General features: G+C 35.0%; 1 protein-coding gene across 3 annotated transcripts in view; it reads right to left on the reverse strand.

The window, feature by feature from the left end:
• Nucleotides 1-1,229: 1,229 nt before the first annotated feature.
• Nucleotides 1,230-13,600, reverse strand: part of Cdh8 (cadherin 8) — a 368,270-nt gene continuing 355,899 nt past the window's right edge. The window contains exons 11-13 of one of the 3 annotated variants that reach the window (XM_028890179.2): nucleotides 11,215-11,466; nucleotides 9,601-9,783; nucleotides 1,230-3,562 (exon numbers count right to left, since the gene is read on the reverse strand). In XM_028890179.2, the coding sequence (XP_028746012.1) occupies nucleotides 3,516-3,562; nucleotides 9,601-9,783; nucleotides 11,215-11,466 (482 nt within the window). In that variant the 3' untranslated portion in view covers nucleotides 1,230-3,515. Of the gene's footprint in view, nucleotides 3,563-4,954; nucleotides 9,784-11,214; nucleotides 11,467-13,600 lie in introns of those variants that run through there. The other 2 variants (XM_028890178.2, XM_028890177.2) reach the window with 2 other exon arrangements.

Here is a 13,600-nt window from a genome sequence, read left to right on the forward strand (position 1 = left end):
TCACTGCCTTGCTGACATTCTCATTACCAGCAACTCTTTTGTGTTTTTGTTTTTGTACAGCTCAAGTCTACCTACATAGGGATGTTACCACCCACTGTAGGACGGGTATTTCTTCATCAATTTGCCATCAATAAATGTCCCAAATACAAAAAGTCAATCTGATGGATTGAGTTGAGGATTCTACTTCTCAAATGTATCAAATTGAACACCATGATTAGCCATCACATCTTATAGAATATTATTTTAAGGTGTGTTCCTTTTGTTTATGTTGCATTTATTTAACTCTGTGAAGCTGTGTTACTGTGCCTGTCTAAAACACCTGATGCTCTAAAAAAAAAAGAACTGAATAGCCAATAGTGAGGCAGCAGAAAGGATAGGCAGGGTTTGTAGGCAGGCGAAATCTAGAAGAAAAAAGGAGAAGTAGCCAGATAAGGGGAGGATGGCAATAGGGGCCAGCCACCCAGCTATACAGCCAGCCATGGGCTAAGAGTAGAAATAAGATTTATAGAAATAAGAGAATGAGAAAAGCCCAGAGGCAAAAGGTAAATGGTATAATTTAAGAAAAGCTGACTAGCAACAAGTCAAGCTAAGGCCGAGCATTTATAAGTAAGAATACACCTCTGTGTGTGATTTATTTGGGGGATGAATGGTGGCCCCCAAAAGAGCAAAAACAAATAACCACACCCAGTATTTTCTGTATGTCTACAAAGCTTCATGTTTCACTGCCCAATGGTACTAGTTAGGGATTCAACTACTATTTTGACCATTTCTTGTCTTACCATCCTAAGGGAATGTGCTCTACAATTCTCTATTATTTTATTTGCTACAGGAGTTGGGTATATAACTATTTTTAAGATAATTAGCGCTGGGCGTTGGTGGCACACGCCTTTAATCCCAGCACTCGGGAGGCAGAGCCAGGCAGATCTCTGTGAGTTCAAGGCCAGCCTGGGCTACCAAGTGAGCTCCAGGAAAGGCGCAAAGCTACACAGAGAAACCCTGTCTCGAAAAAAAAAAAAAAAAAAAAAAGATAATTAGCAAAAATTAAGCCATACATTTGAAAGAGAGTAAAGAATGCTAAATGGAAGTGTTCAGAGAATGGAGAGGGAAGGGAACATAATTATACTATAACCTCAAAAATGTACATATATATCTCATATTATATATATATATATATATATATATATATATAATTTTAAAAGAAAATGGATTAAATTTCCTAGACTTCTTGCATAATTTTCTAATGGTTTTTAAAAAATGTTTAGGGTCATAAGCTTTATCAGACATTCAAAAAATATATCTAGGAATGTGTTAACAAGATTTTTTTTGTCTCTGCTAATTAAATATTATGCAAGATTATATTACTAGGATGAACTATATTATAGCAGGCATATAGTCAAACCTGGTAGAATAGGCAAACTTGGTAGAATAGTTAAGAGGATTAAAATTAAAGGATTGTCTGGACTACAGAGTAAGTTAGGGACTAGTAAGCAAGTTATTGAGACCATGTCTGGAGATTAAAAAGAAAAGAGCTGAGGGTACAGCTCAGTATTGAAGCACTGGCATAATAGGATTGAGGCCCTGGGCTTAATGATCACAGCAATCAGTGAATCAATCAACTAATAATGTTATCTAATATATAAATGGTTGTACTCACAGAATGGATGGCTTGCACTGAAATGAAGTTACAATAATTTAGGTGCATTTTCTTAAAATAGTGTTTTATATAAAAATTTCTCATTCTTTTCTGTGCAAGACTTTCTATCCAGATTGCCACTGATGTAGTGTATATATGTATGAGTGTATATACATACATACATACATACATACATACATACATGCATACATACATACATAGATACATACACACACACACATACATATGTGTATATAATGTACAGCTTATTCAACCTGTTTAGTCTGTGTGATTAATGTTACTTTTATGTATGTTTTCAGATCTGAAAATTTGATATTTGAAAACAAAAATCTCTCCTTTTTTTATTTTGTTCATCAAGTGCATACACCATGACTACCAATTTAATATCTGACTCCCACTCCTATAAATTTATTAGCACTGTAGTAGTCAAAGCCAATATTGTTTTTTGGTGTAGAACAACCCTATTTGAGTGTGCTACTATCATTCTGGTGTCTTACAATCTTATTTTCATACAGGAAGCTCAGTGATATTTTTAAAACTACAAGCCAAGGCTGGGTTTACAGTTTGGTACCAGAGTGCATGTGTTACTGCCATGATGCTCTGGGTTTAATTCCTGGTGCTATCAAAAAGCCCTACAAATCTTAGGGTCAGAACATGTCATTGCCCTTCAAATCTTTCACATAAAGTGAACCAGAGTAGCTCATCCTGGTGAGAAATGACATCTCTGCTCAGCTCTTCACAACTTGTGACTCTTTCTCCTCATCCGTGATAATGTATTTACCTCATCTTCATTTACTACATCTGTCATTGTTTTCATATAAGAGAGAAATTATAGCATCACTATCTCCTGATTTCTATGCTTTGCTTTTACAAAATATGGCAGCTCAAAAATTTCCCAAAGAAATCTACTTCAAATATTCAAATTCTTATGTATTCTTATTTGTTCCTATTCTTATTTTATGTATTTTCCCTTTTCCATGCCACCAGGTTTTCAAGAATATACTTATTATAATCATCTAGAACATTGGAATATCATTTTAGCATATTCTGTTCTCTAAGTAAGGACCTAGAAATTTGTCACATGGAGATTTTGCATGTCGAAAAGTATATTGAGAAAATCTGCTGACTCAACATTAATTTTCAGGTCCCCTGAACCTGGCCCTATTCAATGATATGCAATATTTTTGTCTAAGACTCATTTCAGCACAGCCTCAGGCAATGCATTGTGCCTAAATTGGCAGGCTGTGCTATTCTTTATCTTTTTTTTTTGGAATACTCCTAGCCTTCCAACAGTAAAGACAAGTCTAATGTTTCATCATGTATTGGCTTCTATACTAATTTATCCAATATATGTCATTTCTTTGAGTAGCAAAAGAAATATGTTAAGCATACATGGTTTTCCTGTCACAGACACTGTATCAAGAACAGGTTTTGTAGAAAAGACATCTTTTGTTAGGAAGAAAATTTAAAAGTTTATTTGAACAATCATTATTGATAGTACTAACAGTGAACTTAGATCATCTAGCTACATATCTGACAGTCAAACCTGACAAACAACTTATAGCTCTCAAACTTTAGATGTCTATTACAGAAAACCTTTTTTTTAAAGTATCAGAGAGACTCACATTCAAGGGAAAGCATAATAGAAACAGAGTTGTCCCGGTCAATGATTCATAATTGCTGAGTTCAACCTTAGACAGTAATTGTTAAAATATTACTCATATGCATGTAGCCCTGGAGATCTTTGAATAAACAGAGGAGATCTGAAAGAACTAACATGTGCCTTTAGCAACCTCTCTTTTCCTTTTGAAGTTCTGGCCTCTTGGTTCACTGAAGTCACTGTTGTCCATAGTCCTTTTCTTCAGGCAACATTCTCTGGTATTCCTCTTAGCAAGCCTCTTCTATCATCTGTGAATAACAATAGAGAAATCCATTATCTATTTGTATAGCCAAGTAAGGTTAGACCTGTATTCAAGGTGTGAGTCAGCTTGTGTCAGATCACTCAGGTTGAAAGGAGAGTCCCACAGGCACTCATGCCACCAGGAAGTACCCTCCTTTCGAGCTGTCATCATTAAAAGAAGAGCATCCAAGCTAAGCACTCTCAATGTCACAATCCCAGAAATGACTCAAAAGACTAGATTTCAGCTTCTGTCTCCTGTACTTATCTGTAAATTAGTGTTGGCAAACCCCTTAATAAATTCCTAAAAGTCTTTTTTTTTTATGTTGCTCACAGCACATGGTATAATTTAGCCACCCTCAGGGCATTCTCTGTACATTTTGATTCTTCCTTGAGCTTTCAAATGTATCATTGATACTTATATGTGCTTTTTATAATTTATCCTCTGAGATTACGGAAAATACATGGCTTCTTTATACTCATTGCTAAAATTTCATCTTTGAAAGCAAAGATCTCATGAAGTGTTCTTGCTTTGAATTTTGTGTTTTTTCCTTGAATAGAGAAATAGGTAACTTACTTTTTATTTCTTACCATTTGAAGGCTCTTAAAACACTTAGAGCAAGGACTATTTAAGGGAAGTTAACAACTCTGTTGTGAGAGCCTTGTGCCAGGCCAGGTTTAAATGCTGTTTAACCACAGACAAAGAATGTCCCAGTGATTAGTTAAGAAGTGCTCTATTAGTTTCAATTTATACATGGGGAAGGACATTCAAAGATACCATCACATTTAACTTTTCTGTAATTCCTATGTAGCCTAATTCCAGATCTGATACATGTTCAGTAAATGTAGTAGACAAATTTCTTGTAGAAGCAGTAGGATTTTTAATTGCACGCATTCAGTATTTTTGGAAGTCATCCAAAATAATAGTACTGGGATACTGTAAATGTTAAGGATATACTCTGATCAATAATTGTGTGTCAAATACACAGAAAATGCTCAAAATAAATATCTCCTTTAATAATGGACAATGAAAACATCATAATTATCATAAACAAGAACAGAAATGATAGTAAACAGTTTATTCATTTTTTTTTGGCCATCTGAGCAACAATGCAAAGGACTTTGTTTAGCAAAGAAAACTGTGTTGGAATCAAAGAAACGTAAACATAGAGAAAATTATTTCCTACAAAATATATTCTACAATTATTATCTTCACAAAAATACAATGATACAAAAGCATCCAAATCCAGCTTCTCAGTGAGATGCATTTAATCCTAATCCCAGGCTTTATGAGTTATTATTATGTTCATAAACAAAATTCACATTTAAAACCTTTTACCCCAAGACAGATTTCTTTCAACTTCAAGGTTAGAGTCAGAAAAACAAAGAACCATCATTTCAAGTTTTTTTTTTGTAGTCTGTGAGACTGTGAAATGGAAACATACTATTATTGAAATGAGAACACATTAGTATAAATTCTCCGAAGTAATTTATGTCAAGTGTGTGTTTGTGTGTGTGTGTGTGTGTGTGTGTGTGTGTGTGTGTGTGTGTGTGTGTGGATTTGTGTACATGCATATCTATGGGTATAGATGTATCTATATGGACATTCATACGAATGTGTGAGCATGGTTTTTTGTGTTGATGTTCATGTTTAAATTGTGCATTCATGCAGCTTTTATAGTGATGCCCACTGTTACCTTATCTCTTTGACTGACAGTGATGGGATTTCAGGCACGCTCAACCTTTCCAACAGTGCCAGTGATGGGATTTTTTGAAATCTTATTACTGGTTGCAGTGCCTTGATCTCAGATGGAACTTTCAATCAAAAAGGCAATCAGAAGGTTATACATTCGTGAGATTCCCTGCAAAGCCAACGATCGCATAATACAACATGTTGCAAAGGACTACTTGCCTCCAGTCCTTATGTGGCTATAAAAAGTAATTGGCTACTTAGCTCTCAGCACCCGCTTTCCTTCTCTAAAATACAGATAGCCCAGCTCTCTGTGGAGTCTCAGTGTGGAGTCGGCTGCTCCTAGGAGATTTCTAAGTCTCATGCAGAGACTTGTCTTACTTTAAGCATATGATTAAGCAAACTCTCAAAAGACACATTTGTCTCTTTACTTGGATTCTTGCTTCACTGGGGATACTGATGAATCCAAGTTTCCTTTCATGTTATATACACACATATACTTATTTCCTCCCTTTTTGGGGTACAAAACATTTTTACTGTAAAGTTTGTATCATGGACAGCACAATTTGGTGTGGGAATGGTAACACATGAATATAATTTATAGAATACTTCAGCTGTATTATCATAAACCATTTTAAATTGTATTGACTGCACTCATAGTGAGAATTTTATAAGGAATGCTTTGTTAATATTTGGTAATATGTTTGTGTAGAGATGAAAAAAAAAAAGTGTTCTACCAAATCACGTGGAAACTAGAGGCAAGGGTTGATTCCATGTGGCCTCCAGTCATGTGAGGAAACTCAGTTTGACAGAGATCCTTGCAGTGAAGTAAGCAAAGGGAGACTAGCTTTGTTTCACATATCATTTGACACAGAATTCTTGGGCAATGATTAAAAGGGGCTGGTGCTTGGGACACACAAAGACCACAGACACAATAAAATGAGTGTCGAATGAAGCACTATTTTAGTTGAAAAATAGCCATATGTGTGTGGAGATTCATTTGATGTGTCAGTATTGTTAGCACAAAATGATTTTGTTAATATAAAATGATAATAAAGTTAAAATGTATTGCTTGAGAAGTTGAGGAAGGAAGCCTTAAATTTTAATAAAACACTTTGGATCTCTGTTTTCCTATTTTGAATGTGGGAATTCTAGCAAGTGTGTTGCTAAAGTAAATGTTACAGCTTACTTGTATGTGTGTGGATTTGGGGGTTTAATTTAAATTCAGAATACTCTAAAAGTGTATTTCACATACCAAAACCATATTATTCACACATAACCATACACAGCACCACTTTTTCCAGCATATCAAAACTTTATATTGACTTCAATGCACAAAATGCTTAGAAGGTAGTGGAAAGAAGTGTTAATATGGAGTTCATGTTTCCATGATGTCTTCCTGGGCAAAGTAAAATTTAAAGGAAGATTGGGAAAACTGGTTCAGCCTACATTGTCTTCTATCATATGCACTATCATATGAATATTCCTCATGATTGACAATACTGAGGATGGTGATTTTTATATTCCTATAAAAGAATACTGTGATATGTCAGTTAAATATGTCTCTGTACAGCAGTTTCCTACAAAGTAAAGAGAGATGAGTTTGAAGTGAAAGGGAAAAATAAAAAGTAATTCCACTTTAGTTTATAATATGAAAGAGAGTTAGGATTTGGAATTTTATTGTTACTATAACTGATATCAACATATTTTATGACTCTTGCTAACCTGCTATATAGAAAAGTCACTGTAGACTCTGACTTCATGAAAAGTGTTCAGTAGCCACTCAGGTAAGTATAAAAGATTATGTTCAGGTAATAGGGAATAAGAAGGAGGTGGTAAGCTACTGGACACTTATTAAATTTTAATTGAATACTTAGTCACTTTGTGTCTGTCATGATGGAGACAGCTTCCAGAAAATGTCCCCCATCTCTAAGCCAAACCCATGCCTTCCTTAGATAGCCCAAGCTAGGCCTAGTCTGAGGTAGCAGGTGACAATAGCCTACCTATCTTGTTATATTGGATCCTCTAAGGATCTAGAAAAGAATGATTTTCATATCTGCAATGTAGTCTAGGTTCTTTCTCCAAATCCTGTTCTCTAATTCCTTCATTTCTTCACATGTTGGACTGTAATCTCCAAAATGTAGGCTTTTCCTATGCACAATTGCCTTCTTGTTCTTTTATCCTTTCCTGCTAACTCCACTCCACCTTCTGCCTCCAGGGGCCCCAAAGACATACTAGACGGCCTTTTAGTTATGGCATTTATTTTTATGTCTCTGTTGTTTTCTTGATATGGGATCAATAGCAATCCATTCCTCTTCTCTGGTTCTTTATTATAATAAAGACTCTTAAAACTAAAAGTGCCCCACAGTATGATTTGATTGCACAGTTTGGAATGTCAGTTAAAGTCAATTGTTCTGCCAAGAAATCTTCATGTAGCTGGACAAAATGATGACAACAAAGGTATTTATAAAAATATATTTCACAAAGTAGGAAACGATACAGGAGTTTCTCTGAATACAACACATGGAGTAAATAAACAATATTGCATTAAAGCAAAGTAGAAAAGTAAAATGATCTGCATGTAATACTTGAGTTTTATCATACATTTTCTACTTCTACATGGCAGGTTTGCATTACAAATTAAATATGCTCACATCTCCTAGTGTTGCTCTGTTTTTTGTAATCTAACACGTTCTGCGCATCACTATGACCAGGGACAGAAGTATAAAAATCATAAGCAGTAAAATTATGTACAAATCATTTCCTGCTTTAAATTAGTTGGGGGAGGACAACTTGAAGCATTTTTATTGGGTGGGGCATTATGTAAATATCTAAAAGTCTAGAGTTTAAATATTCACAGGAATCAATATACTTTCAGATGTTTGTGCTTGTAGTAAAAACACCAAATACTAGGATTATGAAGAAAATAGAAAACAGTCCAAAAGTTTCTCTGGGAAATGCTGTTCCTGTCATTACCAGTCACAAAACACTTTCTACTCTAAAGAGACTATTACCTCTCCCCTTGATAATATTGCCTGCCATACTTAGCTCATCAAAATGTACATGTATTAAACATTCATTGTATAGATATTAATATAAAACAATCTAAAGGATTATTAATGGATATAATTTAATTTTCCCCCATATAATCCCTTAATCTATAGATTACCAACCTTAATAAATAAAAGCATTATTGGACATCAATAAAATATTTATTTTGAGGATTAAACAAATAAATTCACACGCTAGCAATAAAACCATCTGTCTCTGATGTGGTCCACTCTGGAATACAGTTTATCTCTGTGTCCTTGTGGAAGAAGATGAAGTGGAGGGAACCAGGAATCCTGCTTCTAGACACAGCCTGTTTGAATGGCATTTCTCTCCTCCCACCTTTGAGTTGGCATTCCCCACCCTGGAATGGATTACGAACATGTGAATATTTTAAGGCTCGACACAATATTTAAAGATGCTATTCAGTCTCTGGTGAGTGGGGCCAACATTTATGTACAACATGTGGTCACCGTACCATATAATCTAGGAGGCCTCCCCAATCTCCATAAAGTCATAACGTACAGCAGACCAAAGTATTGCTTTATCATTTGTGACGGGATCCTTATTGGTGAAGGGGAAAAAAACCATTTGCACTCATAAAACTCCTTGCAGAAGACACATATCAGCAGCAGAATTCTTGCAGGTCCATTTTTTTTCCTAATAAAGCACCTTTTAATTTTTTTTCCTCTTAAACAATTCTCTAATGATTAACTAGGATCCCAATCTCTGACTGAGGCAGTCAGGTAAACATCAAATATCCAAAGACTTCTAGACACTCCACATACTTAATTCACACTCCACAAGATTTATAACCTCCTAACATATACTTTTTATTTTTATTATTTTTTTGGTTCAACATTAAAATGTGGTTGAGTTTATAGATGATTGGTGCTAAACTTGCCTCTAAAACAAATAGCCACATTTGTTGTCTCTAAGGGGAGTGACCCTAGAATATTACAGAATGCTCAGTTCCATAGATTGTTTATATAATCCACTGTCAAGTTTCTTTGTCACTTTCACCAACAGAGTAGAGTTCGCCCAGTCTCTTAAAGCGGGGACCCCAGTCACTGAGGTAGTCAAAATTCTGGTCTGAGTCTGATGTGGTGGACTCCAAGGAGCTGAGGGAGCCAGCCACAGACCCTCGGCCTTCATAGCCATAAATCTGAATGGAGTCATATGGTGGGGCCGTGGGGTCATTATCTGCCTCATGCAGCCTTACATTTATAAATTCATCGACATCAACACCATTTGGAACTGGAGCAAGCCCTTGCCTTGGCATAAACTGCAAATCTGGTTTAATATCCTTACGGGGTAAAAATCCATTAATTCCATCTGGGTTTTGCAAAGTTGCAATGTCAAAAGCCTCTGTGTCCTCCTCCCCGCCTCCTTCGTCATCGTAGCGAATGATGTTTTCCCGAACATCTTCATCGTCTTTGATAATTAATGGCTCATTTTTATGCCGCCTTAGTGTAACGAACAGAACCACAATGACTGTAAGAAAAATAGCAAATCATAATCAGTTAACAAGCGTATCCTGCCACAATCAGAGCAGAATAGATGATAGGGGAGAGGAGCATTTTTAAAAAGCACATATTTACTTCTTTTCAACCCTGCGCCTTGAGTCTAGTGCTTTAGTGTTCAGCAGTGCTGATATCAAGACTGTCAAAATCTTTAAAATAAAATTAGACTAAACTCTACTCTGAATGATAAATACTAAACTCTTGTACATATTACTTCAAATCACTTTTGTTTAATAAACATTCAGTTGTGGTATAAAATGCATATAATCTGGAGTCAGCTCTTAATGTGAGCCCTACAAAATAGAAAATAGCATCCACAGCATAATTAACACATTAAGTATATTGTGTGAACTATTCAATATCCTTGGTTTCTGTCTATGTTTCTTAGATGTAGTATGTATGGTATTTGAAAAATTCTTTTTATGATGGTGCTGATGCTGGTAGCAGTGATGAAACCCAAGGCATTCTACATGCTTTTGAGCACTCAATAACTGAGCTATGGCCACAGCACATATTATAATAAAGTTATTCTCCAATTAAATGATAGAGTATTTTCATACGATATAAATTGTTACATAGATAATATTATATTCAAGGGCAATTGGCAATCCTCTGTCTAGAAAGGTTGTCCCAATACAGGGTAAGAGAAAGGACTATTACTGAAGTAGTTACCAGCTAAGTGAATCATGAACTGACACAATCCTTAAGACAATTATTTTTCAAGATAAAGATAAGTCATAATTACTCCTTTTGATATTTTCTTGGAAAGAAAACTACAAATTATAGACTTTTGGGCCACAGAGTCTTAACATGTAGCCAAGGATGGCATGGAACCCCAATATCTCCTCTTTCTCCAAAGTGCTGAATTACAGGGATGATTTCACCATATTTCAGAATTTTTAATGGAAGGGTAATAGAACTTTTCTCTCAATTTCCATTCATTGTTGTAATTTTACCTTATACCAACAAAATTATCTACAAAATAAAATGTTTTAAGGAGCACATATTTTTATCTGCTTACTCGTTTTCTTTGTATCTCACTGAATTCTGAGATCTGATGATGCAATGATCCAATCCATGAGTCATTTATATTCAGTGGTAATGTGGATACAGAACTACTTCTTGTACTAAAGTCATTTACAACCTGTGATTTGTGTAACTGGTGTTGGGATGAGTGTACAGAGACCCATTCCCAACTCCATTGCCATACTGGTGATGAGTTTCAAATAACCATGAAAAATCCTCTCAAACGAGACAAAGTTTTTACTCCCCTTTCTCACTTTATCTTCTCATAGTAACTTCTGACTTTGGGAGCTCTTCTTCCCTTAAAGAATGCTGACTACATTTAAGGTTAGAGATTGATATCTTTATTTATAGTCAGGCTATGAAGGCTGATACCCACCTAGCAGCAAAATGATGCATGCTAATATGGCAATTAAGGCGCCCATACTGAGTCCAATGGGAAGGACATAAGCCTCAACATTGCACGACTGGACCACACCATCATTGCTACAGCCACAGACCCGGATAGTCAAGGTGCTGGTGCTGCTCAGAGGTGGGTTCCCACTGTCACTGATCACTATAGGTAATAGGTAGAGTTCTTGCTTCTGGCGGTTGAATCCATTATGCTTTGCCAAAATGCTCAGGGAGTTATCTAGAAAAAAGGAAAAATGACAATTACTTGCATCATTTGAAAACATATGCCCAAATAGTACTGTTTTTTTCTAGGTCACAGGTCCTGTGAACCTTAAGCTACATTAAGCTACAAAGGGCTAATTACAGCTTCTACTCTTACCTTACCTCTTCCAACGTTATCAACTGACATGAACCAAAATATCCACAGCAAAACATACTGTATGAATGTATAAATGGAAGCCACTGAGGAAATATAAGAGTTTACATTTCCATGTAATGCAAAATAGACTATATAAAAACAATCTTCAAGGAGTTTTTCAGAAGGTACATGCTATACCATCTTCCATAGATATGTATGTATGTTTATAATATAAACACAGAAGTGAGTTAGATAGAACGTTACCATATTGAAAACGTCTACTTGAGAAATTCTGTACTTAAAGACAGACTGGATGGAAATATGGACATGCAAAGCTAAGTTTATTGACTGCCATGCTACCTAAACAGCAGTCAGGATGCGCTGAAGCACTTATCTTGAGATAATAAAATCCAAATTTCTGTCAATTGGAGGAGATAGACCATAAACATTAAATTTATATAGAGTCTTTTATGTATAGTTGTTATATAGGCAAGTAAATGGGATGTAAAAGCATGAATTCCATTTTGCATTAGATATACAAGAATTAGCACTGGCTATAATTGTGAGCATTTAAGTAATATGTAACACTGTGATTTCAGTTTGAAGTAAAATAAGTCCATGAGAAGTGACTAGTCGCATACTGACACTATAGTCATTATTATTTCACCCTAGAAATGAACACTTAGTTGTTCATCATCCTCAGGAGAATGATAGTTACATTATGTATATTTTAGTCTGTCTTTTTAATCAATAAAAGACACATCAATATTCAAAATGGGAACCCCAATAGTCTCACAATAGTATTTTGGTCAAAAAAATATTTAGGTACTGTGCTGATATTATTTGGGCAAAATCACTATTTCAATTGGGAAATTTTCCAATGTTGACAAACTCACGGGCATCAGAATGCTGGGTTAGTTCATTATTGTCACTCCAAAGCTGTCCAATTTCTGGTCATCAGTATCCTACTGATTTCTAAAACAGTCAAATGAATGGACAACTATTCCATTCAAATGGCTTTATTATGTTGAACCTCACCATATAATAACCTCTATTAGAATTTTGTAGAAAAATGGAAATCATTCTCCAAAATAGATGCATAATTATATGTAATTTTATTTTGTTTAAGATATAAGCAGGCCTATAATGCTTTACTAGTAAGTAGTCCAACAGAAAAGGCACTCTGAGTTAATAATTTTTTTTCTAAATTTCTTTTGGTTGTGACTCATTATATAGCAATTTGCACGGCAAAAAAGGTTTTCTAATAGAGTTAAGCAGCAATATACTAAATGATCTAGTAATCGTTTTTCCATGACCTAGAAGGAAATACCAGTCAGCTAAAAGCAGGGCAGCATTATCTCAATGCAGATGAAGAATCCATGGTTGTTTTGTATTTTCAGAAAGTGCATGACAAGTCTGAGTACCATTAATTAGCACAGGGAATATTTGTTGGATGGCTTTATGTCCTGTAGTTCAGAACATAAGATATAAATTGTTTTTCATCATACAAAATTAATAAAATTATAATGAGGCTTTTTCCCTTGGTGATTGTTGTTTTGTGGCTGACATTATTTACATGAGGAAGCATTGCTACGTATTCTTTCCTTAAAGTAGTCTACAGTGATCATTGAAATTGCACAGGAATGCTACTTGTTGCAGACCAAAAGCATGACTTGTTGTTCTGTAAAGCATTGGAGAATCTAATATTCACTCCTACTTGCATTTCTGTACTAATCCTAGAATCTGCATTTGTGTTGTCCTTTCTGAAATTATTGTATAAAGGAAGTACACGAGTCATTCTCCTTGGGTCTTACCCACCAGTCTCAGACAACATCAAATCATTCTATTTTTTTAAATTATTTTTGTTTGTGTGCACTACTGATTTACTTAAAAGGCTAATAAAATGTTTATTTTTAGTTAACTAAATTAAATCATCACTGTGGAAAATATTTAAACTATAAAAGAACAATTTCATGCACTTAGAGCTAATTTTCCTGTATATGCAGAATAAATA

The sequence above is a fragment of the Peromyscus leucopus genome, chromosome 5 (assembly GCF_004664715.2).
Source record: "Peromyscus leucopus breed LL Stock chromosome 5, UCI_PerLeu_2.1, whole genome shotgun sequence".
Classification (NCBI taxonomy): Eukaryota; Metazoa; Chordata; class Mammalia; order Rodentia; family Cricetidae; genus Peromyscus; species Peromyscus leucopus.